The 27984-nt window shown below is 34.7% G+C and overlaps 4 protein-coding genes across 14 annotated transcripts; all 4 read left to right on the top strand.

Moving 5' to 3' along the window:
• Positions 1 to 220: 220 nt before the first annotated feature.
• Positions 221 to 12109, top strand: LOC135844840 (RCC1 and BTB domain-containing protein 1-like). 9 transcript variants are annotated; one of them, XM_065363216.1, is made up of 13 exons: positions 391 to 651; positions 755 to 892; positions 1525 to 1730; positions 1828 to 1967; positions 2053 to 2259; positions 2351 to 2433; positions 2520 to 2704; positions 2777 to 2901; positions 2986 to 3057; positions 3444 to 3469; positions 3553 to 3683; positions 4921 to 4931; positions 9149 to 9302. In XM_065363216.1, exons 1-13 carry the CDS (start codon positions 573 to 575, stop codon positions 9159 to 9161), a joined length of 1416 nt encoding a protein of 471 aa, XP_065219288.1. In that variant the 5' UTR covers positions 391 to 572; the 3' UTR covers positions 9162 to 9302. The 9 variants fall into 9 exon arrangements, with proteins under 9 accessions (XP_065219281.1, XP_065219288.1, XP_065219284.1 ...); XM_065363214.1 differs by lacking the exons at positions 391 to 651; positions 755 to 892; positions 1525 to 1730; ... (5 more) ...; positions 2986 to 3057; positions 3444 to 3469 and adding exons at positions 9409 to 9546; positions 9989 to 10194; positions 10298 to 10441; ... (5 more) ...; positions 11659 to 11789; positions 11874 to 12109 and having other exon boundaries at positions 3574 to 3683; positions 9149 to 9308; XM_065363213.1 differs by lacking the exons at positions 391 to 651; positions 755 to 892; positions 1525 to 1730; ... (6 more) ...; positions 3444 to 3469; positions 3553 to 3683 and adding exons at positions 3830 to 4828; positions 9409 to 9546; positions 9989 to 10194; ... (6 more) ...; positions 11659 to 11789; positions 11874 to 12109 and having other exon boundaries at positions 9149 to 9308.
• LOC135843369 (uncharacterized) lies at positions 6355 to 8577 on the top strand. The gene is made up of 2 exons (XM_065361236.1): positions 6355 to 7135; positions 7217 to 8577. The coding sequence occupies exons 1-2, from the start codon at positions 6355 to 6357 to the stop codon at positions 8575 to 8577; spliced, it is 2142 nt and encodes a 713-aa protein (XP_065217308.1).
• A 42-nt stretch (positions 12110 to 12151) lies between the features above and the next one.
• LOC135844844 (glutathione S-transferase 1-like) lies at positions 12152 to 14124 on the top strand. The gene is made up of 5 exons (XM_065363221.1): positions 12152 to 12966; positions 13063 to 13121; positions 13219 to 13360; positions 13453 to 13620; positions 13718 to 14124. The coding sequence occupies exons 1-5, from the start codon at positions 12826 to 12828 to the stop codon at positions 13874 to 13876; spliced, it is 669 nt and encodes a 222-aa protein (XP_065219293.1). The 5' UTR covers positions 12152 to 12825; the 3' UTR covers positions 13877 to 14124.
• A 3382-nt stretch (positions 14125 to 17506) lies between these two features.
• Positions 17507 to 22951, top strand: LOC135844838 (uncharacterized). 3 transcript variants are annotated; one of them, XM_065363207.1, is made up of 6 exons: positions 17510 to 17770; positions 17875 to 18044; positions 18165 to 18299; positions 19191 to 19396; positions 19818 to 21889; positions 21964 to 22086. In XM_065363207.1, the coding sequence occupies exons 5-6, from the start codon at positions 20754 to 20756 to the stop codon at positions 21965 to 21967; spliced, it is 1140 nt and encodes a 379-aa protein (XP_065219279.1). In that variant the 5' UTR covers positions 17510 to 17770; positions 17875 to 18044; positions 18165 to 18299; positions 19191 to 19396; positions 19818 to 20753; the 3' UTR covers positions 21968 to 22086. The 3 variants fall into 3 exon arrangements, with proteins under 3 accessions (XP_065219277.1, XP_065219279.1, XP_065219278.1); XM_065363205.1 differs by having other exon boundaries at positions 17507 to 17770; positions 19818 to 22951; XM_065363206.1 differs by lacking the exons at positions 17510 to 17770; positions 17875 to 18044; positions 18165 to 18299 and adding an exon at positions 18313 to 18658 and having other exon boundaries at positions 19818 to 22951.
• Positions 22952 to 27984: the final 5033 nt, after the last annotated feature.

The raw sequence follows: 27984 nt of genomic DNA, 5'->3' as shown, positions 1-27984 counted from the left end.
TAATAATTTCGCGTGATTTTCCTTTGATGAAAGGAATAATAAGGCTTCTTAAGATCTACTATGAATGATTTTGGATTTCTCAAATCGAACGGGCCAGTAGTCAACTGCATTTTCCTTCAAAATTAAAAATGTTGGCAATGGAGGTAAAATTACCGATATTGAGCTTGAGCACTAGCAGCTACATACAACGGCGGACGGCGCAACGGCCATGCAACTGGTTGGTTCAACTACCCGCCTCTCTTTCCATCCAAAGATAAACAAAAACATTCTCACGTTATCATCGTCTTATCAATATTCAAGTAATCACGTGCGTGCTATTCTTCATATCCATACAGAATTTCTCAGTTTTCGTTAAAAATATTCAATTTAGGTACATTCAATTATTCAAATTGTTGCTTTGCTAGAGTAGAAAAATAGTTCATAATGTATTATCCAGGTATCGAACAGGAATGATTTAATTTTATCTAAATTCGTCTCTTTCATTTCAGTGTACATATCTCATGTGCAGTAGAAGCGAATGTGTGTTTGTAATTAATATTGATAAGTAATTGGAACTGCCGGGCTTTGAAGAAATGGATTTGATTCACATCCCTTACTTCACCTCGTTAAGTAAAGAGTTTATCAAAGCAATTGACAGAGTATGGGTCTCAGGTAAATAAAATAAACGATTAACGAAATCGTACGAATTGTTTTAATTCTCATATGCATAATGTGTATTTGAATATGTATGCGTAACCACTTTATACTTTTCCAGATAAAAGAGTTTTAATCATAACCAAAAAGGATGAAGTATATGGAATGGGTGAAGGATTGATGGCTGATTCATCTCAAAAATGTGATAATATTCATGAACCGAAAGCTATATCATGTCTAAATGGAAAGAAAGTTGAAGGTATGATGAATAAATAATATGTAAAGAAACTGTCCGATGTGATCAGTGATCGCTGTATTTTAAAATGAGTTCTAGATAGTTCTAGAGAACGAAAATTATTAGCCATTGAAAAAGCCGATGGGCAAAATCAGAAAAGTGTTATACCTAGGTGTTGGAAAATTAAATTGAAAAATTGTAAATCTTTAAAACATTATTTAAATTGAACTTCCTCTGGTTTTGAAAATCGACGCTGATGCAAGTAATTCTTGAAAACGAATACAAAAAGTTCAATAATGAAATGGCCCATCTTTAAAATTAAAGCTAGCCTATCGGCAGCAAAAATTGAAATTTATAGATCAGAGATCAGAACATTTTTTTTACTGTTTATGTTGAGAAGTTAGGTTGAATGATCTGTATTGAAAATTGTGATCAACCTGCTCATTCAACTATGTTATTCGGCCATGTTAGCCTTTTAAGTATTCATGCTGTGGGCAAATTTTCATTCGAAGTTTCTGATCGGTCTTAGTAGTGATCATTTTGGCTGTTGACTCGTTAGAATTAATTCGTAATAGGTAATTGGCATTCAACTATTTTTGACTGAAGCTCTGAAAAATTTAATTAATCACGTCACATGCTTGATTTTGATTTTATAGATTTCATCTTTGGTAAAGAGTTTGTCATTGCTCTAAATGAAGATGGGCGATTATTCAGCTGGGGAGCCAACAATTCAGGACAGTTAGGTCTTGGAGACGTTGGTACGACTTATAAACCGACCTTAATTTCCACTCTGTCAAGTAGAACAATCATCAAAGTTGTTTGCGGAGATAATACTGTTTTTGTGCTGACTGATAAAGGAGAGGTTAGATTTCTCTCTTCATAATCAGCTTGTATTGCAAGCAATTTGAAAGAGATCGTCAATATACGTCGCTTTAATTTGAATGATTCATTTTTGATAGATATTCTCCTGGGGTCTTGGAGATCGTTCTCCAGTCAAAAGTTCTAAACTGAACGACAGAGTAACAGACATCGACATTGTCAAGTCAAATGTTTCGTTGTTTTCTATGTACTCCTACTTTTGTGTTGAAGATGGCAAAGTGAGTAACTAAATTTTTTTCACAGAACACCGGACACTTATGTTACAAGTTTTAATTTATTATAATTATGTATTTTATTTTATGTGTAATGTTTCAGCTTAAATCCATTTCTCAGGGAACCGTTTTGTTCGATAACGTGAAAAACATAGTGTGTGGTTCAAGTCATTTGTTGGCTCTCAAGCACGATGGTAGTCTGTATAGCACAGGGTATAATGAAAAAGGTCAGCTGGGAATTGGCAAAATAAATGATAAATGTACAAACGAATGTGTTCGAGTTCTAAATATTTCTGAAAAGTATAATTCTTTCTTTTACTCAAACGGGCATTTTTATGGTCTCACAGTTCGTATTTTCACATAGGTAATGTATTTGATTTGTTATTCGTAGGATTATTGAAATTGCCTCCGTACTGGATACATGTGCTGCGAAAACTGAAAGTAATCGAATCTATGTTTGGGGTGCATGTAAAGGTAACTGTAGTGTTTAAATTATTTCCTTTAATGCCATTAAATCTTATGCATTAAATTACCTACTTGATCGATTTTTTTAAATTTAGGACATACTGTGCCTTCACCTTTCCTCACATCATATTCTTCTTTCAACGAAGCATTTTTGAATTGTACGTACCCAGTAATGACGTATGGTGGCCTGGAATTAAGTAGCATAATGAAATCAGCGAAGAATACTCAAAACGATCATTTGGAGATTATTAAATTAATAGTCAATTTCGATGAGCGATCGGTTCGTGTCCTTATTTATCAACTGCATAATTGTATGGAAGTTCTTGGATTAATATTTTTCGGAATGTTTCAGAAAAGTAGCGACTTCATTGTTGTGGTAGAAGAAAAAGAAATTTTCGTTCATAAGGAGATTTTAAGGCAGCGTTCGGAGTATTTTAAAACTATGTTGAACGAATCGTGGAGTGAAAATAATAAAAAGTATAAGCGCTAAAAAATTAAAATAGAACTTTTTCAAACTTTTAATAGGCTATCATTGAATAATATAATTTTTTCATCTTTTAGTGTGCTTCGTGTGAATGATTTTACTTACGAAGCGTTCAAAATATATTTGCAATATTTGTATGGAATGGATATGAAGAGTGATATTCCAAAACTCGCTTTGTCCATTTTTATCAAAGTTGGGTTTTCAGTGGTACCTAGTAGATGAAGTATTAACTCACATTCCTACATCATCAACCTACCAAAATGAGGTGTTAAACTCACCTAAATAGCCAATTCACTAAAAATAAAAAATAAAATAATGTTCCAAAACGCGCTTTGTCCATTTTTATTGAAATTTTTTTTAGCAGTATTTAGTGGATGAAATGTATACCTACCCTCCTACATCATAAATCCACCCAAATAAAGTGCTAAACTCGCCTAAAAAGCCAATTTACCCGTTTAAAGGGAAACTGTTTTTCCTCTCTCCTGAAAAGTTGTGAAAATGGACAAAGCGAGTTTTGGAATATCACTCTTCATATAAACGTGACTCCGGAGAATGTGATGGGTAAATTTATAAATTAATATAGGCGTTTATTTTTTCTCTGTTGCGGATTGTGGCTGTATCTAAAGAAAATTTGTGTTGTTTAGATCTTTTGATGATAGCGCATCGATACATGGATGTTAAACTGAAAAACTTGATTATGGAGAATATTGAAGGTGCTGAGGTTATGGAAACGTCTGTTGATTTGGCTAATAAAATTTTAGAGCTTTCACCTCAGGTCTGTAGAATATATGTAGATAGGTACTTGAATACATTCGTCTTAAATAATTATCTGAGTGTTTACCAAATTATGATGATTTGTACATTTTTATAGGCATTTAAAATTACGAGCGGTCTATTTAAATACATGACGTATCCGTCACAGTGATCATTTTTTACAAAAATTACTGAAATCAGCATTCACCAATTCTGAATTGTCTTCTACGCTAACGTGATGTGATTCTCATTTGTAGATGAGAAATCGTTAATTCCGATTTTTTTTTTCAATTTTCTATTTTGTTGGTACCTTCTTTGTGATACTTATTCAGTAAAAGTTTTTATGTGATATTTCAAACCTTTTTCGTGTTTTCTCTGAAACACTGCCTTATATCACCTACACGGTTGAAGGATACCTACTCATTTATTTAGTTGAAAATAAAAGTAAGCATGCCTGTTTTTAAGGAATCTTCACGTCGAAACCTCGAAACCTCCCATTTTTCAGACCCTTGTAGGGTCCATTAGTCAATTTGGGGTTCACTTAAAATTGGTTGAAATGAAAATCCCGAAACCAAAACCGATTCATCTCAAAACCAAAACAATTTTTTCAATCCCAAAACCGTAATGAAAATTTAGAAGAACAAATCCCGAAATGAATAAATTTCAATCCCGAAACCGAAATCTAGTCCCAAAATTGTTTTGGTCCTACAGCTCTGGCAAAAATGGACGTTTTTTCGTTGTTTGGGCCCATTTTTTCAAAAAATTTTCGCTCGAGCGACCATAAAATCATCACATATCATGACAAGTTTCTAGAAAATTACCCCTAATTTCAATTTCTCATGCCTAAAAATCTGGGGTTTCCTCCTCTTTGAGAAAACTGAAAATCTCTGAACACTCAAAAGTTCTACCGATAATTTTCAAAAATTTATCGATAGTTATCATTAGGAAAAATTACAGCAGCTCCAACGGCCGTAACTAGTGAACAGGAACTAGTTCAACTCCCCACCTCTGAGCGCCACTCTTCCCATCCAAAGATAAACATAAACATTGTCACATTATCCTTATCGTCTTATCACAAGTATGAAGTAATCCGGGGCGTGCTATACTTTGTAACTTATTTGTATCCATACAGAATTTCTCAGTTTTCGTTAAAACTCTTCAATTTAGGTACATAATTATTCATATTAAATTGTTGCTTTGCTAGAGTATGTATTATCCAGGTATCGAGCAATGCGCAGTTGATCTTGATTTCATTTCAGTGTCTCTCATAGTACGTGACGAAACCGTAAATATCACCGTAAGAGCCGTGTTTTTGTGGCTCTGCTGACTTGTGTTTACGAGAATGTTTTTTCGTATGGGCAATGTCGTTCTTCATGACGTTCCTTTATTTCGTGTAAATACACATATTGTTGGCTGCTTTTTTTCGTTTTTTTAAACGTCGACGTCTTCGTGCATGTTTACTTTATTAAAAAATAAATAAATTGATCTGTTTGTCTCGTCTCATTTATTTGTTTTGTTGCGTTTCTTCAATTGATTATTATATTTAATTAATTATTTAATTAATATTTAATTATGACACGATTAAAGTGTAAATGCGGTGTCGCGTTTGCACACAAAAATTCTTTGATTCGTCATATTCGGACGAAGCACAAGAGGGAGCAAATCACCAAAAATTTTTTTTCAAACGCTCAATACGTAAGACATACATATACTTTTTATATTAAATATGCTAAGTGTAGTTATAAAATAAGTTTCCAAGACTTATGTGTGTAGTTCATTGTGTTGTGATACCTATGCACGTCTCATCACATTCTACCTACATGTTTCAAACACGTATTGTACTGATGTGTTATGAACAGCTGGTTCCAGTTGAACATTAGCAATACGAACGTACATCGTAGATTGTTACGTTAGAATAAAATGACTTGGATAAGAGTTCTTATTATTATTATTATTATTTATCTTAGGAATGTAATGATTGCAAACGAAGATTTCAGAGAAAAGACAGTCTACAAAGGCATATTCTACAGCAACATATGAAAGAAGAAAAACCTACCTACGTAAGAAAATTGCTCGATCATTTATTCAATAATTTAAATTCTGACTGAAGTTAACTTTATTTTTGGGTGTTTTGAATTTCTTCAACTTTAGAAATGTAATCGTTGTGGGAGTGATTTCCATAAAAAAAAACGCTCTAATACTACACTTATCAAAAACTCAGAAATGCGTAAGTATACAAAAATATTGAGTCCGTCCCTGTTCATAAAAAAAAAAAAACATTAATTAATAAAAACATTGATTACCTACTAACATTTCAGCAATCCGATAAATCAGCCAGCATCGCGGAAAAAAGCATTTCAAGTTCAGAAAAAGATCAGGTAAATTTTCTTCACACTGGGCACTTGTTCAAATTACGATAACTGTATCACATTATTAAAATGATCTTTCAAGTCACAATTTTCTCCACTTACCTACCTATCTACCTACCTGTAAAATAATTTTACGGATGCATAGATAGTTCGGCGTATCCATAGTCAAAACCTAAAATACCTACACATCATTTTGAGTTCTCTAGCCTGAATATATACTGACATATTCCTTCAAATTTTTCTAAAATATGTAGGTACCTACCTATTGACATCGATACTAAATTTTACTGTTATTTACAGGGGTTAAAAAGGTACAACTGCGTAATGTGTGAAGAGAGCTTCAAACTGCAATCTGAAATTCGAAATCATCTTACTCAAACACACGGCATCGATACAGTATCGCACGAATTGAAATTCAATTCCGTAGAGACGTTCGAAACATGGAAGGAAGAAGAAGAAAAAAAATTGATTTGCCAATTTCGTCGGCAGAGGACAAGCAAAAATAAAAAAAGAAAAACCACAACTGTAACCTACACCTGCTCTAGGTCAGGGCAGCACACGAGCAAATCAACAAATAAACGGAAGCTGAAATTACAAGGAACAAAAAAGATAGGAGGCTTTTGTCCTGCCAACATCGTTTCTACACGAACTAAGCACAGTGATGGTACTTGTTCATTGTCAATTTTATACACGTCAACCCATGTTGGGCATACTGTAAATGACGAATCTCAAGTAGCCCACATGAGAATACCCATCAAAGATAGGAACGAAATTGCCTCGAAAATTGCAGCAGGAGTTCCGTTCCGCAGGTTGCAGCAGGACTTGAATGAAAGAATGCAGGAAGAAGAATTCACAAGTAATAAGTTACTTTTAGCAACAAATGATGATTTTAGAAACATCTCTAAAGCATTCAACATTGGAAATGCGAATTCCACCATTGATACGGATATGGAGGATGTTGAAAAATTTCTGAATGAAAACGAGGAATTCGTTTTATTTTCAAAAAAACAAAAGGAAACTGTTGACGAGTATCCGGAATTGGAAAAAGATGATATTCTGATTGTTCTGATGTCTGGAACCCAAAAAAAACTTCTTCAAGAATTTGGTAAGGTTGCAATGATATGATAGGTACCTACCTAATTATGAAGCACTTGAATTTATTAATAATTTGAATTTTTTTCAATAGGTAAAATGATATGCATGGATGGGACCCATGGGATTAGCCCATATGGGTTTGTGCTGCACACTATCCTCGTAATTGACGAATTCCAGGAAGGTATACCAGCAGCTTTTGCCATTTCAAACAAAAGCGACTTACCAACGATGAAGGCATACATATCGATTGTGAAGAAGGCAGTTGGGGTAATTCAAAGTCAAGTTATAATGAGTGATATGCAGCCAACATATGCCAACGCGTGGCAGGCAGTCATGGGTCCAGCTGAGTTTGGGTCATTTTATTGTACATGGCACGTCCGCGAGGCATGGCGGAAAAATCTTAAGAAAATCGCAGATAAAAGCACACGAAAGGAGGTCTACAACGATCTAATGGCTGTGTCATGTGAGCGAAGTATTGCCGATTTCTCCACAAAATTGGAAAATTTTTTAGATAAGTATACTGCAATTGATGGATGCAACGATTTTATAGAATACTTCAAATCCAATTATTATAATTCCCAGGAGCAGTGGGCTTATTGCTATCGTTTCCACATTGGTATAAATACAAACATGTATTTAGAAGCTTTTCACAAGAAACTAAAATATCACATTGGCGATACAAAAAAGATACGACTTCTGTTTTTTGGTCTAAATCTGTTGAAAACTTGTATCTTACAATTATATCGCGAAAGATTACGCAAAAAATTTATTGGAAAACTTTCTTTCAAGTTGAGGAACTTGAGAGCTCGCCATAAAGAAGCTTTAAAAAGTGCTGAAGAGTTTGTGGTGTCAACTTCGGATGAAAATGCCTGGCATTATAAGAATGGAAAACATACATTGATGAAAAATTTTAATGAGTGCCCAGAAACTACATGCCGTTTGAAATGTGACGAATGCCTGGTATGCATTCATCAATTTATGTGTACATGTGAGGACGCATCTATTCGAGGGAATATGCGTATACATGTACACATATTGTGTCGAAGTATAATGAAAAATGCCGCAGCGCCAATACCGCCATCCCTTCCTGCTGATGAAAGTAGAACTGAAATTAGAACCAGTACTACTGAGGAGATCAATGAACTGAATGAACCATCAACTTCCAAGTCCAAAGTTCGAAATTTGCGGCTCACGCCAGAAATGAAAACTGAATATGAGGAAAGATTCAGAAATATTTTAAATTCTGACAATGCAGTTTTGATCGCCGATGTCCGAAAGAAATTAAAATGCTGGGAACTGCAGTCCCAAAAAAAGAAGTTTTTAAAATCAAAGTTGACTGGGTTCACCGTAAATAAGGGTCGCGGAAAAATATCAAAACAAAAACGATTTTTCGCAACTAACAAAAAATTCATAAAAAATAAGAAAAAATCTCGAAATACTAAAGTTGTTTAGTAAAAACTTAGATACCTATGTAATTTTTGATTTTTTTAAAGAAGTTTCAATTTTTTTTAAAATTGCGTTATTTTTGAATTTTCAACTGGAAAGTTGGAAAGTTCCGATTTTTTTCTAATTTTTAAATGTGTAATTAGTTTAGTTTTCTATCAAGTATCCGTATTCTAGATACCTGTATTTTAAAATTTTATACTACTTTGTAATTCTTTAGATGGGAAAATCAAAATGTTTCAACTTTGGCTTCATGTAGAATGAAGGATAGAATTAGAAATATTACGGTGAATCTATTGGCGTATTCGATTATTTACGTAATAAAAATTTGGTTCAAATAATTTTTTTTACACGCAAACATAGTCAGACACGTAAAAAAAAAGCAAAAAAAAAACGTGAAAAAAAAACATCGTGTGACAGAACAGAGAACACGCAGGAAACAACTTGGAACGGGACACGAACTCACCAATGCACAAATAAACGAAAGATACGAATGAATGAACGAACGAACACGAACTACAGAGAAAAAAACGAGAGCCACAAAAACACAGCTCTCGCGGTGATATTTACGGTTTCGTTATTACGTGCAGTAGAAGCGTAGAAGCGAATGTGTGTTTGTAATTAATATTGATAAATAATTGGAACTGCCGGCTTTGAAGAAATGGATTTGATTCAGATTCCTTACTTCACCTCGTTAAGTAACGAGTTTGTCAAAGCAATTGACAGAGTATGGGTCTCAGGTAAATAAAATAAACGATTAACGAAATCGTTCGAATTGTTTTAATTAATTCTCATATATGTATTTGAATATTTATATGTAACCACATTATACTTTTCCAGATAAAAGAGTTTTAATCATAACCAAAAAGGATGAAGTATATGGAATGGGTGAAGGATTGATGGCTGATTCATCTCAAAAATGTGATAATATTCATGAACCGAAAGCTATATCATGTCTAAATGGAAAAAAAGTAAAAGGTATGATGAATAAATATGTGAAGAAACTGTCAGAGATGTGATCATTGATCGCTGTATTTTAAAATAAGTTTTAGAGAACGAAAATGATTAACCATTGAAAAAGGCAATGTACAAAATCAAAAAAGTGTTTCAGGTGATTGAAAATTAATTCTGTAAATCGTTGGAACAGTTTTTAAATTGAACTTCCTCTGGTTATTAAAATCGATGTTGAAAAACAAATAAAAAAAGTTCAATAATAAAATGACCAACCTTTAAAATCAAAGCTAGTCTATCGGCAGAAAAAATTGAAATTTATGGATCAGAGATCAGATCATTTTACTCGGCTGATGTTAGCCCTCTGTATCTCAGTAGCAATCATTTCGGCTGTTGTCTCGTCAGAATTAATTAGTAATTATTGATGTTTAACTATTTTTGGTTTGAAGCTCTGATTTTAATTTTATAGATTTCATCATTGGTGAAGAATTTGTAATTGCTGTAAATGAAGATGGGCGATTATTCAGCTGGGGAGCCAATGATTCAGGACAGTTAGGTCTTGGAAACTGTGGTACGACTTATACACCGACCTTAATTTCCTCACTATCAAGTGAAACAATCACCAAAGTTGCTCGCAAAGATAATACTGTTCATGCGCTGAGTGATAAAGGAAAGGTACATACGATTTTTTTCTTCATAATCAATATGCATTGCAAGCAATTTGAACGAGATCGTCGATATTGATGCTGCTTTGATTTAAATGTTTCATTTTGGATAGCTATTCTCCTGGGGTCAGTTTCTAGAACGCGTTCCAGTTAAAAGTTCTAAACTGACCGATAGAGTAACGGACATCGCTCTTGTCACGTCAAATATCCTGATGTTGTTTTCCAAATACCGCTCCTTTTGTGTTGACGATAACAAAGTGAGTAACTAAAAATTGTTTTTTTTTCAGGACACCGGACATCTAATGTTAATATTCTGTTCTACTTTATTATACATATTTCATGTGTAATGTTTCAGCTTAAATCCATTTATGAGGGGACAGTTTTGTTCGATAACGTTAAAAACATAGTATGCGGCTCAAGTCATTTGTTGGCTCTCAAGCACGATGGCACTCTGTATAGTACAGGGTATAATGAAAAAGGTCAGCTGGGAATTGGCATTATAAATAAAGAATGTGTAAACGAATGTGTTCGAGTTCTAAATATTTCTGAAAAGTATTATTCTTTCTTTTACTCATACGCTCATTTTTATGCTCTCACAGTTCGTATTTTCACATAGTTAATGTATTTGATTTGTTATTCGTAGGATTATTGAAATTGCCACCGTATTGGATACATGTGCTGCGAAAACTGAAAGTAATCAAATCTATGTTTGGGGTGCTTGTCGAGGTAAACACCGTATACGGATAATTTCCAACATTGTCACTTGAACTTACGTATTACTTTTTTAATTTTTTTATGTTAAGGACAAATTGTGCCTTCACCTTTCCTCACGTCATATGCTACTTTCAATGAAGTATTCTTGAATTGTTCGGAGTCAAACTCCTTCAAAACGTATGGTGCCTTGAAATTGAGTAGCATAATGAAATCAACGAAGAATACTCAAAACGATCATTTGGAGATCATTAAACTAATAGTCGATTTCGATGAGCCATCGGTTCGTGCTTTCATTATCATCCACTATGTAATCGTGCAGAAGTTCTTGGATTAATATACGTACATATCTTTCGGAATGTTTCAGAAAAGTAGCGACTTCACTATTGTGGTAGAAGAAAAACAAATTTTCGTTCATAAGGAAGTTTTAAGGCAACGTTCAGAGTATTTTAAAACGATGTTAAACGAATCATGGAGTGAAAATAATAAAAAGTATAAGCGCTTTTAAATTCAAATAGGACTTTTTCAAGGTTTTTACTTAATACGCTATTATTGAATAACATAATTTTTTCATCTTTCAGTGTGCTCCGTGTGAATGATTTTACTTACGAAGCGTTCAAAATATATCTGCAATATTTGTATGGAATGGACATAAACGTAACTCCGGAGAATGTGATGGGTAAATTTCTAAATTAATATAGGCGTCTATTTTTTTCTCTGTTGTGACTTTTGTGGCTGTATCTAAAGAAAATGTGTTGTTTAGATCTTTTGATGATAGCGCATCGATACATGGATGGTAAACTGAAAAACTTGATTAAGGAGAAAATTGAAGGTGATGAGTTTATGGAAATGTCTGTTGATTCGGCAAATAAAATTTTGGAGTTTCCACCTCAGGTCTGTAGAACATACTTGAATACATTCGTTTTAAATAATTATCCGAGTGTTTACCAAATTACGATGATTTGTACATTTTTATAGGCATTTAAAATTACGAGCGGTTTATTCAAGTACATGACGTATCCGTCACAGTGATCATTTTTTACGAAATTTCTGGAATTAGCGTTTACCAATTTCAGAATCGTCTTCTGTGCTAAGCTGATGAAATTCTCATTTGCAGATAATTAATTTTTGATTCCGAATTCTTTTTTAATTTTGTATTTTTTTGATATCTACCTACTTTGTGATACTTTTATTATAAAAGTTTTTATGTGATATTTCAAACCTTTTTCATGTCTTTTCTGAAACATTACCTTATGCCATCTTCACGATTGAAGGGTGCTTACTCATTTATTTAGTCAAAAACAGAAATGGGTCATTCCATGTCAATTCGACCAAAAAAATGCGATCGCAAAATTAAATTTTTTATAAGACAGGAGATAGCAAAATAATGTAGCTTCACTCTCGGTTTGGTTCTCGATCTCAATATTTCATTCAGACAACATCATAGTATACCTTAATTCAAACCGTCAAGCACCCTACGGCTCGAGCCCCCAAGAAGGAAGGCACCCCAGCAGATTGAAAAATAAAATCTAGCTTATAAATGCAATTTCGAAACAATAGATACTTGTAACATCGAATTGATGACATAAGTTCCAAAAATACTCTGCAGGTAATTGGTACCAATAATGCTCAGCTGTATTCAATCCAACTTATACATAGACAAACAGATAAGTTAAATTGGCCGATGAATGATTGCATTGATTCGAATTAAAGTGATAAAAATATCCGATTCCTCCCTGCTTCTCAAATTATAATGATAACGCAGCTTTTGATGCTTTATATAAACGAATAATCCGGCGAATATTGTTATTCGGTGGGTATTGCGCAACAAAAACTCACTGCAGTTTTCAATTTTCATTAGTGAATAAACGGGGCGCGTTGGTGCTTTTTAAATTGAAATTTGCGTTTTTCGAAGAACTAGACGGGTAAAATGCCTCTTGTATTGTACAGTTTTTTGGCCAGTCCACCGGCTAGAGCTGCGAATCTTCTGTTAAAAGCTCTACAAATTCCTTACGAACGACAAGAAATTAATATAGGGAAAGGTGATCAACGCAGCGAACAATTTCAAAAAGTGAGTAGGTACTTAGCGTACACATTTTTATTTATTCCTATACCTATGTAGAAACTAATTTTGATTACTGTTGATTTTTTTGGTTCAAAATTGCAGATAAATCCTCAGCATACCGTTCCCACGCTTCAAGATGGTGATTTCATTATATGGGATAGGTATGTACCGTATGTTAGCATAAATTCCAATACATAGCATTTATACCTACCTATACGTATCTGAATAATATTTTGTTCACTATTTTTATATTTGTAGTCATGCAATAAACGCCTACGTCGTCAATCAATACGCTGAAGATAATCCCCTATATCCAAAAAATCCAAAAAAACGAGCTTTAATAGATCAACGTTTACATTTTGACAGTGGTGTTCTTTTTCCAAAAATTATAAAAACGACGGTTAGAAAATGATATAAACTTATTTTACAACTTACAAGATATCTTCCCAATCTTCAAATTAAATTAAATTATTGTGTTTTTTTTCACTACAGCGTGATATCAAACTGAAAACGATAACTTCTGTTACCGAGGAAATCGTAACGTCGTTTGAAAATGCTTATGATTTTGTTGAAAAGTTTTTGAAGAGTAATAAATATGCTGCTGGAGATGAAATTACTATTGCTGATTTTTCTTTCGTTACTTCGTTGACTACGATGAATGTAAGTAAAACTTAAAAGTGCGTGGATTATTAAAATTGCATGGGAATGATTACGCAGCTTTACAAGTTATTGTTGATTTTCTATTTTATTCTACCAGGTAATTGTGCCAATCGATCAACAGAAATACCCATTAATAAATAAATACTTGGAATCGTTGAAATCGCAGCTGAAAAGTTATGAAGAAATTAACGAAAAAGGACTCGAAGATTATACTGAAATTTTGAAAAACGTCAATTTCAAATTTTTGAAAAAGTAAATGTAGGTACGTAGATCAACTTATAGGTAGGTGTGTACTTTTTCTGTATGCACCTAATATTACAAATGTATCGTCTTTTATAATGTAAAAACATACATTACATACACCTAATTACAGTTTAGTTTATTCAATAATTTTTTTTGCATCCACAGCATCATTAGAAAATTACTTAGGTAGTAAAAAAAATTAATGTGAGAATTTTTGAAAATTGAAAAAAACAGCTGCTGAAATATATCTTTTAAACTTTATTTTTGAATATTTTTTCTTTATTTCGAGAAGGTTTTTACAATATTCTGACGAGTTTAATTAGATACCTACCTATTTCATTTTTAGCACATTTTCTCAAAATTTAGCTTGGCCTACCGTGCATAAATTTTCCGAAATTTCTGCATTGTTTTACGCAATTTTTGCATTTTTTTCTTACGGATTTCCAACCGTTTTTTTGTTAATTTTACTGATGTGTTGGTATGGTACCAACCTTGTTTCACCCTTGAGAATGATTTATTCAGAATCGAAAAACCTTTCGAGAACGACTGAACCACTGAAGTGAATAAAATATAATGAAGAAGGGCACGGAAAAAATCAATAATCTCAAATCTATGGAAACAAATTGAAGATGATTTGGTCGTGAATGAATAAATCGCGTTTTTCAAGCAGTATAAGTGTAGGTAGGTATACAATAATAATCTCTGATCTTCAAATCAAGTGGACAAGAGAAAGAAATGATGTCACGTGTTGGTATCTTACTAAATTGTTACCTACTTATAACGTGTGCCTCTACCTAGGTAGGTAGTGTAGGTTAGGTACTTGATGAAAATAATCTCTTGTAACGTTGACGACCCAATCAATCAGGTACCTATGCGTAAATATTTCAATCTCCACTTATCACTATCTTTGCAATAAAGCTTTCAGTATTTTAATACCTACCTAAGAAATAACAGCTCACGTAATACCTACGATTTTTGAAGTTTACAATCAGTATCAGCCTTATTATTCAGCGTTCATTCATAAGTAGGCGCCTATCCAAAAATTGTGTTTTTCGGTTTAATGAAATGCCTCTTGTACTGTACAGTTATCTACTCTGCCCTCCAGCGAGAACTTCAAATCTTGTGTTGAAAGCTTTGAATATTCCTTACAAGCAAAGAGAAATTGATATAAGCAAACGTGATCAATACGACGAGAATTTTCAAAAAGTAAGTTGAAAATCACTTCTAACAAAGGAACATCTTGAGGGGACCGCGATTTTTGGAAAGAGCATAGTCTAAAACCCCCAAAACCAAATTTTCAGCTGCCCAAGTTCATTTTTCGATTTTTGGCGAACGTTTGAAAATTCAAAATTGACTGTTTTTAGCGATTCATTCATTTTTGTAAACAGTACGTACTTGATCAGTGAAAATGGTCAAAATAAATCCCAAAACTATTATCAATTACCCAAATCCAAATTTCATCATTTCCAGCCATTCTGGAGCATCCCCAGTGCGATTTTTCAATTTCTCCAGAATTTTGAATTTGCTCCAGATAGAAGGCGTGAATATGCAGTTGGGCAGCTAAAAATCGAGTTGTGTATTACACTCGATCTGTTTAACAAGTTTATTTACATTTGAGCCGATTTCGAGAGTGACATCTCAAAAGTGGGTTTTTGACCATCATCCAAAAAATCAAAAGTTTCCCGTTTGCTTAGAAATTTTTGAAATTTGCACGAATCGCTGCATTTCTTCCAAAACTAACCCCCGGAGCGCAAATTCTACCATTTCCAGCGGTTTGGGAACCTCCAACAAGATTTTGAATTTCTCCAGAATTTTGAATTTGCTCCAGAAGGCGCGAATACAGGGTGTTAAATGAATCGTGGGCAATAATTTCACAATAGATGCAACTCGATCGAGTAGACGAACAAAAAACGTTTTATGATTACATAGTTGCCTACCCTGTAAAATGAAGGCGCTACGTGCTCCACAAAAGTGGAAATTTACGAATTTTGAAAAATTCATCAAAACTAACCCATAGTACTCGAGTGGACGAACAAAAACAGTTTTTATGACTTGCCTATCTTCAAAATTGAAGGGGCTAACCTGATTCAAAATTTCCAAATTTTGAGTGCCCCAAATTTGAATTTTGAAATTGTGCTGGCCCCTTCAATTTTGAAGATAGGAAATTGGTCATAATAACTTTTTTTGTTCATCCACTCAAGTACTATGGGGTAGGGACATCATTTAAATAATACAAACATTTTTTTACTGTCTGCAAATTGATGAAATTACCCCAATTTTGGACTAAAATTTACCAATTTTGAAAAATTTATCAAAAATAAGAAGATGTTTGATTTGAATTATTTAAATGATGTCTCTAACACATAGTACTCGAGTGGGCAAACAAAAAAAGTTATTATGACCAATTGCCTTCTTCAAAATTGAAGGGGCCAGCACAATTTCAAAATTCAAATTTGGGGCACTCAAAATTTGGAAATTTTGAATCAGGTTTGCCCCTTCAATTTTGAAGATAGGCAATTGGTCATAATAACTGTTTTTGTTCGTCCACTCGAGTACTATGGGTTAGGGGCATCACTTGAATGATTCAAGCGTTTTCTTATTTTTGATGAATTTTCCAAAATTCGTAAATTTCTAGTTTTGCGGCGCACGTATTAGCGCCTTCATTTTACAAGATGAGCAACTTATCATAATAACGTTTTTTGTTCGTCTACTCGAGTTGCCCAACGATTTATTCAACACCCTGTATATGAAGTTGGGCTGCTAAAAATCGAGTTGTGTATTACACTCGACCTGTTTAACGAGTTTATCCACATTTGAGCCGATTTCGAGAGCGATACCTCAAAAGACGTGGTTTTTTGACCAACTTTTTTCAAAATTAAAATATCCAAAAAATCAAAAGTTTCCCGTTCGCGTGGAAATTTTTGAAACTCGCGCGAATCGCTGTATTTTGTCCATAAATAACTGTCCAAATCCCAATTTCATCGTTTCCAGCCATTTTGGAGCTTCCAGCACAATTTTCAATTTCTCCGGAATTTTGAATTTGCTCCAGAAGGTGTGAAAATGCAGTTGGGCAGCTAAAAATCGAGTTGTGTATTACACTCGACCTGTTTATAGAGTTTATCTACATTTGAGCCGATTTTGGGAGTATACTTGATTTTTTGGATTTTTTAATTTAAAAGCTGATCAAAAACCACTCTTGAGGTGTCACTTCCAAGATCGGCTCAAATGTAGATAAACTCGTTAAACAGGTCAAGTATAACACACAACTCGATTTTTAGCTTCCCAACTTCATATTCACGTCTTCTGGAGCAAATTCAAAATTTTGGAGAAATTGAAAAATCGCGCTGGAGGCTCCAGAATGGCTGGAAATGGTGAAATTCGGATTTGGGTAATTGATAATAGTTTTGGGATTTATTTTGACCATTTTTACTGATCAAGTACGTACTTTTTTTAAAAAAGCATAAATCGCCAAAAACAGTCAATTTTGAATTTTCAAAAATTCGCCAAAAATCGAAAAATGAACTTGGGCAGCTGAAAATTTGGTTTTGGGGGTTTTAGACTATGCCCTTTCCAATAATCGCGGTCCCGTTACTCCCGTTCAAATCGGAATGTGACACCTCAGAGGTTCCCTTGTTTTTTAGAAGTAGAAGATTGAAAAAATTCAGAACAAGCGCTGAACTAAAATGAAGAGTAGCTAGGTTTTTGAATTGCACTCCATTCACCTGCGAGCTGACAAAATAAGATGGTCCAGCATCCACCTCCGCCGCACCCACTACTGCAGCAACTGCACTCCTCACCTCCGCCCTACCAAAGATAAACAAAAACATTACCCTTATCACATGTACATATTTTTTCTGAAATTTTGGAATAATTTTGTTTTATGTTATACTGAATTCCTAATATTTAGGTAGGTATGGAATCATTATTATGATTAATGATCATTACTCATTAGTAAATACTCAAGTTGATTCGTCATAGAGTGATTAAATTCTATCTACATTCTTTTTTCAGCGTCTCTCATCGAAATACATGCAGTTAATGCGGATAATATGTGTGTGTCATATCATATTGATAACTAATTAAAACTGCAGACTGTAAAAAAATGGATTTGATTCACATCCCTCACTTTACTTCATTGAAAACTGAATTTGTTAGAGCAATTGACAGAGTATGGGTATCAGGTACCTAACATATAAACTAAATTGTTTGATTTGTTTTTATCACATAGGTGCATGTTCATTGTGTACTTGAATTATTTATCTAAGTACCTGTACATATATTATGGCTAACTATTTTTTCAGATGAAAGAGTTTTGATCATAACCGAGAAGGATGAAGTTTACGGAATAGGCAAAGGTTTGATGAGTGATTCAAAAGGACGTTGTGATGTTCATGAACCGGTGACTATCTACAATCTGAATGGGAAAAAAGTGAAAGGTAAGATGAATAAACATGTACAAGGTGCCCAAAAATATCGTGAACCTCTAAAAAAGTTTTCTGCTAAATGTTTCAGTTGACCACAGTGAATGATAATAATGATAGCGCATGATTGGTTGTTAGACTGAGGTGATAACATTCCACCAATCATATGCATCTATTTTGCATTGCCAACCTATATTTTTAATTAAAAACTTTCTTAGGGGTTTACGATATTTCTGGGCACCCTGTATGTACTCAACTATCCAGGGTAATCGTCAGATATGATCATCATCAATCAGAAATCAGAATTAACATCACCTTTGCCTACTTCACATATTCAGAAAGATAACCAAACACCGTAATTTTGGTTTTCATATGTATGTATTTTAAAATATGCCTACCTACATTATTATGTTCTTTAAAAAAAAAAAAATTGTCTCATGTATGAAATCTAACATACGTAGATATAGGAAACTAGTGAAACTACTGAAAACAAACAAAAATGATTCTCTATTCAAATGACAATAACTCAATTGTGGAGTTACCTTATACTTACAGATGGTTGAAAATTACATTATAAATCGAAAAATTTAATTTCAAACCATTTTTCTCCTTCGATTATTCAAGTACACTTGGCAAATTTTAAGGTGATATAAGGTGGGGTGAAAACATATTGTTATCCTTTGAGTACCTACAATTTTTTTAGGCAAATTTTCATTCCAAATTTCTGATCAGTTCCAATTCAATGGTGATCACTGATCACTCTGCCCTGTTCACTAGTTAGAATTAGAAATTAGAATTAGAAGGTGATAAATGACGATTGGTATTGAAATTGATTTTTGAAATAATTTTTAAAGTATTAATTTAATGAAATTTTAATACTTAGTGTGAATGATTTTAATTTTCTAGATTTCGTTTTTGGTGATGATTTTGTCTTCGCTGTGAATGAAAATGGACAATTATTTAGCTGGGGAGCCAACGAATGTGGGCAGTTGGGTCTTGGGAACCAAGTTACGACTTATTCACCGACCTTGGTTTCATCTCTGTCAAGTAAAAAAGTTATTAAAGTCGTTTGCAGAAGTAAGCAGGGTTTCGCGCTGTCTGATGATGGACAGGTGAGATCTTCGAAATCACCCTCACGGAAAAAAAATAGTACTTTCTGAGTAGTAGTTTTTTAACGGAGTAAAAAGTACTACTTTTTAACACCTTCATGGAGAAATATTAGTAGTTTTACGTAAAAACTACTACTTTTGTCTAAAAACTAGTTCAAATTACTACTTCGTAAGTAGTAGTTTTGAAGTAGTAATTTTAACTAGTTTTTAGACAAAAGTAGTAGTTTTTACGTAAAACTACTAATATTTCTCTATGAAGGTGTTAAAAAGTAGTACTTTTTACTCCGTTAAAAAACTACTACTCAGAAAGTACTATTTTTTTTCCGTAAGGGCAACCTATATGTAAAGCTGATGTTCATGTTCGATGTATCTAGATCTACAACTACATATGTTGCTTTTATTTAAAATGTTTTATTTTGGATAGCTATTTTTCTGGGGTGGTAATTCAAATCTGTCTCCAGTCAAAACTGGGAAACTGAATGATAGAGTCACAGACATCTTGTAATTTTTTTTAGCATGTTACGTATTCTACTCGATTATACATTCTACTCGTATCAGCATTTAAGCATTCCCTACATCGTTTCAGCAACGCGTACATGCGCGCGCACGCGTATATAAGTAGTTTTCGTTTTCGTCGTTGTTCCGCTGCTTCTATAGCGTTCGAAAACGAGATCCAGCAACCAGCAGCGATGGCGGTGTGGCAGGACAGAAGGCTTGGTAATCGGAAGGTCCAGAGTTCGATCCCCGCTCGATTCCAAATTTTTGAAAATTTTTTTTTGCCATAAATTTTTTTTCAAGTGTATTTTATTAATATTATTTTTATTTTTCGAATAGTATGCCGAATTAGGCGAGGCGAAGCCGAGCCGTTCATAATTTATATTTCACTCGATCGACATTACTCCCCTTGGTGAGTTCAGACGGAGGCTGGACATTTACCGTGTATGTAGCACTTGCGGTTGTTTATAAAAAAATTGTACTCACCGAGGCCGAAGGCCGAGGGAAGTTAAACGACATAGTATGAACGACAAAGCGACCAGCGCAACCGAGGCGAAGCCGAGGTGAGCAGACACAACGCCCCCCAACACTAAAAACAGCAATACATACGTGATAAATATCCCTTGTTGCTGAAATGTATGTAGGGAATGGTAAAATGCCTGGTCACTATCGTATTGGTAGATAGCGCTTTAATACAAAGCCAAATATTCAGTTAGGTAAAAATTAGGATTAATTATATACACGTTATCGAAGTGTTAAATTGTAAATAAGTTTGAATAAAATGTTATAAAAAACGTATTAAAATATGTGAAGTTAAATTCAGAAATCAATACGTTGGTGTCAAACACCATATTTGGCGACGAGAATGGCTCAACTTGATGCGGCTGCACTTGCACGGCTTTTAGCGAGTCTCGAAACTTTGGCAACAGCAAGTACCGAAAGACGGCCTCAAACAGAAAACCAGTCACCGGCACTGCCGTTTCAACCCTATAAAGAAGCAGACGAATCGTTTTCTTCGTTTTTGGAAAGGTTAGAAAACCACATCTCTTATCGAGCAATTCCAGAAACAGATAAAGCCAAGGTATTTATCAACTCGTTATCACCGAAGCATTACTCCTTATTGAAAACTTTGGTTCAACCAAGTTTACCGAAGGAAAAAACCTATGATGACTTAACTAAGGTTTTAAAAGCTCATCTAGAACCTCAGCCGAATCATGTTGCGGAACAATATAAATTTACGAAGTTTACCCAGAAAGAAAACGAAAGTTTTAGCGATTTTCTTGGCAGACTACAGCAAGCTGCGGGTAAGTGTGATTTCAAATGTCCACACTGCGATAAATCGACGATCGAAACACACCTCCGTACTCAATTTATTTGCGGCATAAACGACTCGGAAATACGTGAAAAACTGTTGCAAGATGCTACTCTGACAACCGACGGTGCGTTGAAACAAGCGAATGTATTCGAAAGCTCACGTGGTGTTAGAAATCTTTCAAATAATCATCAATCTGCTAAAATTGGTAAGATTATGAAGAATAAATCTTCAAATTCGAGAAGTGATTCGCAAACTGAAGAACACAAACCGAAATCTAAATGTTATCGATGCGGCTATAAAAATCATTCCGGTGCGGACTGTAAGTACAAATCTGCAACCTGTGATAAGTGCAAAAAAATCGGACATTTAGCGAATATGTGTAAAACAAAATCGACAAATTCAACAGAAGATCGGAAAAAATCGGTGAAATCTGTTGATAAACGTGATAATGATGCTATTAGAGACGAACGTGATATGTATCAGGTAAATACCTCGAGCAACGCGAAAAACAAGCTCCTTATCAACGTTAATGTAAACAATGCTACGATTCCGATGGAAGTAGATACCGGAGCTGAAATTTCAGCTATGTGTTTGGAAGAATTTCGCCGAAAATTCGGTAATATGAAGCTTGAACCAGCCGATTGTTCGCTTCGTTCGTATTTCAAAGAAGAAAGTTCACCACTGGGGTATGTTACCTTAGATATCGAATATAATGGTGTAAAATCTCGCGGTAAATTATACATACCTGATACCCAAACAGCTGATACGGTCATTGGGCGAGATTGGCTTACTTCATTTGGTCTAATTAAAGGAAATTCGATCCATATCAACAATTTGGTCACGACTACGCTCAACGAAGATAACGATCCTTCAGGTCAACGTGAACTTGAAGAAATATTAGCTGAATATTCAGACGTTTTCGATACTTCGTGCGGCGAGTTAAAAAGTCCACCAGCGAATCTACGGTTAGTAAACGACAACGTAACTCCTGTTTGTTTAAAACCTGCACCTCTACCTTATGCGCTCCGCGATCCTGTCGAAAAAGAACTCAAATCGATGGAAGCTAAAGGTCATATTCGCCGAGTACAACACAGGGATGGAAGAGCCTTGAATTCAGGGCTCCCGCTCTTGGCTCTGGCTCAGCTCCCCGCAAGTTTCAGCTCTGGCTCGCTCTTGGCTCTTGGCACTTTTTCTTTACATGAGCTCTTTGGCTCCTTGCTCGCTCCTCAATTCTTTCCGACTCCGCTCTTTGACTCTCGACTCCCTCTTCCAATTTCTCGGCTCCCACTCCAGCTCTGGCTCTGGCTCTTGGCTCTTTAAATTAGAGTTCAAAATTCGTGAAAAACGATGAAAAAAATGAAAATACACTGCATTTATTTTCATTTCATTTCTCAATGAGGAAAAAAACTTAGAAATTCTTCATTTTCTTCACAAATGTGAGTTAAAAGTTGAATTTTTGATAAAATTGTGCGCATTTTTCAACTTTTTTCTCTACTTTTAGGGAGCCAAAGAGCCTGAAAAATTTTGTGGGCTCCCACTCGGCTCTGGCTCTTTCCAGGTTAAAGACTCCTTATGATGATGGCTCTCTTGAGTAAAATAAGGAGCTCTTTTGCAAGAGAGCTCGTGATGTTTTTCTGCACTTTCATTTATTTGGCTCTTGGCTCTGGCTCTAGCTCCTCAAAAAATCCGGCTCTTTCAGACTCTGGCTCCGGCTCGCTCCCGGCTCTTCCATCCCTGGTACAACATCCTGAATGGGGTACACCAATAGTACCTGTAGTAAAAAACGGCGATATTCGTATTTGCGGTAATTACAAATTAACTGTGAATAAACATCTAGCAGAGCACAAATGGCCAATTCCGAAACAAGAAGATATTCACGCTAAAATGAGCGGTGGCAAGTATTTCTGTAAATTAGATATACGAAGAGCATATTTTCATAAATTGGTGAATGCTGCGTCTGCTAAACTTCAAACTTTGAGTACCCATATTGGTTTTTTCGAAGTTCTACGGTTAATGTTTGGTATAAAACCAGCACCGAATTTCTGGCAAGAAGACATGGATTTATTGTTCGCTCATCTCGAAGCAGGGCTTAAAACCATTTGGATTTTATTGGTTGTTGTGGTAGGTGGTTTTTAAAATACTCAAAAATATTGGTTTTTGGTTATGGTTTCTGAATTGGTTTTTCAATCACAGTTTTTCTGGTTGTGGTTTTGAAATGGTTTCAATTTTTTTGAAATATGGTGTGGATGTGGTTTTGGTTTTGTAATAATACTTTTTTTTGAGGTTGTGGTGGTTTTTGATATGAAAAACCATTTCAAATTTTCAAGTGGTTTTGGTGGTTATGATGGTTTTGATATCAAAAATTTTTTGAATTTTCAAATAAATTCATCGAAAAACAAATTAAGGTAGGAGTAATGTCTGATTTCAGACCAAAAAACAGAAAATTTCCATCACTGGTCTGGAAAAATTGAAAAAAAAAGCAGAAACCAAAAAGAACCATTTCATGAATTGGTTGTTATTGGTTATGGTTACATTTGAAAATTGAAATGGTTCTTGTGGTTGTGGTTTTCTCCAAAGAACACAACTTTTTGGTGGTTTTGGTTTTTTCAATCCAATTTTTTCCCTAACATATTGGTTTTTTGTTGTGGTTGTTTTTGAAATGTACAAAAAGAAGTTGAAATGGTTGTGGTTGTGGTAAAACCAATTGAAAAACAATGGTTGTGGTGGTTTTATTTGGTTTTGGTTTTGGTGGTTTTAAGCCCTGTCTCGAAGGGTTTGCAATATTTTTTGACGATCTCAAAATTCAAGGTAAAACTATCAAAGAAGTTTTGAAACGTTTGAGATTAGCTCTACAAATATGTCGCGAAAACGGAATTAAATTGAATCGTGCAAAATGTCAGTTTTTAAAAACGAGTATCAAATACTTGGGTTTTCGTTTAGATGCTGATGGTATTCATAAAACTGAAGAAGGCATCGAAACTATTATGAAGGCAGTCACTCCGAAGAATATAGACGAATTACAGAGTCTCATTGGTTTAATCAAGTACTATGGAAAATTTTTTCCCAACCTATCTACGATTATGCAACCGCTGAACGAATTGACGCAGAAAAATAAGTCGTTCCATTGGTCAGCTGAGTGTGAAAAAACGCTGAAAATTATCAAGAAAGAAATTTCCAGCGATCGTTTTTTAACACCCTACAATCCGGATTTACCATTGGTCATCGCATCCGACGCATCATCGTATGGTTTAGGAGCAGTCATGTCTCATATTATTGATGGTGAGGAGAAACCTATTATGTTTGCATCGCGAACGTTATCTAAAGCGGAAAAAGGCTACAGTCAAATAGACAAGGAAGCGTTAGCCATATACTGGTCTCTTCACAAATTTTTCAATTACTGCTACGGTCGTAAATTTACTATTGTAACTGATCATCAACCATTGACGCAAATTTTACATCCATCAAAAACGTTACCTGCGTTATCAGCAACCAGAATGTTACATTACGCGTTGTTTATCTCTGGTTTCAACTACGATATTCGTTATCGTCATTCAAAAGCGAATGCCAACGCCGACTTCTGTTCCAGATTTCCGTTATCTGCGCCTGATACAGTCGACGAACGTGATGAAGATATTTTCGATATTCATTTCATCGAATCTATGAATAATTTGCCGGTAACAGTGAACGAGATTCAAAAAGAAACGATCAACGATGAAGAACTCAGACCTATTTTTGAGAAAGTTCAAATTGGCGCTTCATTGAAAAATACATCGTTTTCCCATGTTGAAAATCAAATCAACATTATTAAAGGATGTTTAGTCAAAGGTACGAGAACGATCATTCCGAAAAAGTTGCAGTCAAAAGTTCTTCAAGAATTGCACAGTGGTCATTTTGGTATTCAACGAATGAAATCACTTGCAAGAGAATTTGTTTATTGGAAGACTATCGATAGTGATATCGAAAATTTAGTGAAAGCTTGCGAAACCTGTCAAAAAAAGCTTCCGAATCCCGAAAAAACGGCTCATCATTGGGAGTATGGATCAGTACCATGGGCGCGAATCCATATCGACTTCGGAGAACTTGAAGGTACCAAATTTCTCGCAGTTGTTGACTCATACAGTAAATGGGTCGAAGTTGAGAAAGTTTCATCAATGTCTGCTGATATTACGATTAGTAAGCTGCGGCAAATTTTTTCGAGATTTGGCTTACCGAAGACACTCGTAAGTGATAATGGTCCCCCATTTACATCGAAGGAATTCGAGTATTTCACTAAACAGAACGGAATTCAACATAAGCGAATTGCACCTTATCATCCAAGCTCAAATGGGCAATGTGAACGTTACATGAAAATCATCAAAGATGGTATTCTTTCGGATAATATACCTGGTTTGTTCGAAGATAAAGTAGCTAGATTCCTGCTCAGCTACCGAAGAACGCCTCATACTACTACCGGAGTTAGTCCTGCTCAATTGTTGCTGAAACGAAGCATTCGTTCGAGAATCGATTTAGTTAAAGTTTCTATCCACGATGACGTTCAAGATAAGCAGCACAACAATTCGAAAATCGATCGTGACTATCGCTTATCCAGCCTACAACCTGGAGATAATGTACTACTTCGAATGTACAATCCTGATCGTTGGGAACCAGGATTCGTTATAAAACGAGAAGGTCCAGTAAATTGGCAGTGTAAACTTATCAATTCGAATGATATCGTTCGAAGACACATTGACCAAATTCGTTTGCGACCAATACCCGAAGTGGAGAAAATTTCACCGGAAGAAGAGGAGAGAGATAACCAAGACGACGACGACGATAATTTGTTGGACTTGGCACCCTCTGCTCCAGCTTTGAATGTGTCACCGGAGCCAACAGCTCAGGCACCGGAAAAAATACCCTTACGGCGATCCAGCCGCAACGTTAAACGACCTACTCGATTGGATTTATAATTTTTTTCAATTTTTGAAATTTATTATGTGTTTAATCGATAGAGTTAAATTTTGATTTTTTTAATTGTTAATAATCGAAAATTCTCAAAGAGGAGAGTGATATCGTATTGGTAGATAGCGCTTTAATACAAAGCCAAATATTCAGTTAGGTAAAAATTAGGATTAATTATATACACGTTATCGAAGTGTTAAATTGTAAATAAGTTTGAATAAAATGTTATAAAAAACGTATTAAAATATGTGAAGTTAAATTCAGAAATCAATACGTTGGTGTCAAACACCATAGTCACATGTTGGCACTCAAGCATGATGGCACCCTATATAGTGCAGGGAGTAATAAGAAAGGTCAGCTGGGAATCGGTACAGAAACTAAAACGCATATAAACCAGATTGGTCAAGTTTTAAACATTCCTGAAAAGTATTATTCTTTCTTTTGCATGCGTTTCTATAGCTTAGCAGTTTGCGTTGTTACATTTATGAGTTTGACGCTTCTAATAGGATCATTGAAATTGCTACTTTATTGAATACATGTGCAGCGAAAACTAAAAGTAATCGAATCTACGTTTGGGGCGCATGTCGAGGTAAACACAGTGTATAAGGATAATTTTCAACATTGTCATTAAATCTTACGCATTAAATTACCTACTTGTTCATTTTTTTTAATGTTTAGGACGAATTGTGCCTACACCTTTCCTCACATCATATGCTACTTTCAACGAAGTATTCTTGAATTGTTCAAAGTCCGGCTCCACCAAAACATACGGTGCCTTCAAACTGAGTAGTATAATGACACCAACGAAGAATGCTCAGTGTGATTGTTCGGAGATTATCAAAATGGTTGTCGATTTTGATGAGCAAGTGGTTCGAGCTCTCATTTATATCTACTGCATAATCGTATCGAAGTTCTCGGAGTTTTATATCTTTCGGAATGTTTCAGAAAAGTAGCGACTTCACTATTGTGGTAGGTGAAAAGCAAATTTTCGTTCATAAGGAAGTTTTAAGGCAACGTTCGGAGTATTTTGAAACCATGTTGAACGAATCATGGAGTGAAAGTAATCAAAAGTGAGCACTTTTAAATTCAAATAGGACTTTTTCAAGGTTCTTACTTAATAGGCTATTATTGAATAATATAATTTTTTCATCTTTCAGTGTGCTCCATGTGAAAGATTTTGCTTACGAAACGTTCAAAATATTTGTGCAATATTTGTATGGAATGGATATAAACGTAACTTCGGAGAATGTGATGGGTACATTAAATAATTATGTGATGTTTTTTTCTCTATTGTGAATTTGTGACCGTATCTGAAAAAAATTTGTTTTGTTTAGAACTTATGATGATAGCTCATCGATACATGGATGAAAAATTAGAAAACTTGATCGTGGAGAAAAGCGAATACGATGAGTTCATGAAGATGTCTGTTGATGCGGTGAAAAAAATTTTGGGCTTTCCACCTCAGGTCTGTGGAATATACCTACCTACTGGAATGCGTTTTTTTATTCGAATTTTCGAATGATTATCCGAATAAATTGTGTTGATTTGTTCTGCATTTGTATAGGCATTCAGAATTACAAGCAGTGCATTCAAGTTCATGTCATTGTATCCGCCGCAGTGATTTTCAGGTTCTGGAGCTGAATAATGTGATTCTGAAGGTGTTCTTCTGCAGACTGACAGCCGCGAGCGGTTGATAAATTAATTCATTGTAACATTTTGTGTTCTTTTTCTGTACTTATTTTGTGATACCTTTATTTTACGTAAGTGTTTGCATTGATATTTTTAAGCTTTTCGTGTGCTATTGTCTCTAAAGTTCCTGTGTATCGCCCACACAAGTGATGGG

The sequence above is a fragment of the Planococcus citri genome, chromosome 4 (genome assembly GCF_950023065.1).
Source record: "Planococcus citri chromosome 4, ihPlaCitr1.1, whole genome shotgun sequence".
Taxonomy (NCBI): Eukaryota; Metazoa; Arthropoda; class Insecta; order Hemiptera; family Pseudococcidae; genus Planococcus; species Planococcus citri.
This window is presented reverse-complemented; position numbering and strand designations above follow the sequence as displayed.

What these genes read in the sequence shown, in the direction of transcription:
- LOC135844840 (XM_065363209.1), top strand. Translation starts at nt 573, where the DNA reads ATGGATTTGATTCACATCCCTTACTTCACCTCGTTAAGTAAAGAGTTT. An exon ending in TGCTGACTGATAAAGGAGAG is followed by an intron (nt 1,731 to 1,827) that starts GTTAGATTTCTC and finishes CATTTTTGATAG; the next exon opens with ATATTCTCCTGGGGTCTTGG. An exon ending in TCGATTTCGATGAGCCATCG is followed by an intron (nt 11,179 to 11,262) that starts GTTCGTGCTTTC and finishes GGAATGTTTCAG; the next exon opens with AAAAGTAGCGACTTCACTAT.
- LOC135843369 (XM_065361236.1), top strand. Translation starts at nt 6,355, where the DNA reads ATGTGTGAAGAGAGCTTCAAACTGCAATCTGAAATTCGAAATCATCTT. An exon ending in AAAACTTCTTCAAGAATTTG is followed by an intron (nt 7,136 to 7,216) that starts GTAAGGTTGCAA and finishes TTTTTTCAATAG; the next exon opens with GTAAAATGATATGCATGGAT.
- LOC135844844 (XM_065363221.1), top strand. Translation starts at nt 12,826, where the DNA reads ATGCCTCTTGTATTGTACAGTTTTTTGGCCAGTCCACCGGCTAGAGCT. An exon ending in GATTTCATTATATGGGATAG is followed by an intron (nt 13,122 to 13,218) that starts GTATGTACCGTA and finishes TTATATTTGTAG; the next exon opens with TCATGCAATAAACGCCTACG. An exon ending in CAAAAATTATAAAAACGACG is followed by an intron (nt 13,361 to 13,452) that starts GTTAGAAAATGA and finishes TTTTCACTACAG; the next exon opens with CGTGATATCAAACTGAAAAC.
- LOC135844838 (XM_065363205.1), top strand. Translation starts at nt 20,754, where the DNA reads ATGGCTCAACTTGATGCGGCTGCACTTGCACGGCTTTTAGCGAGTCTC.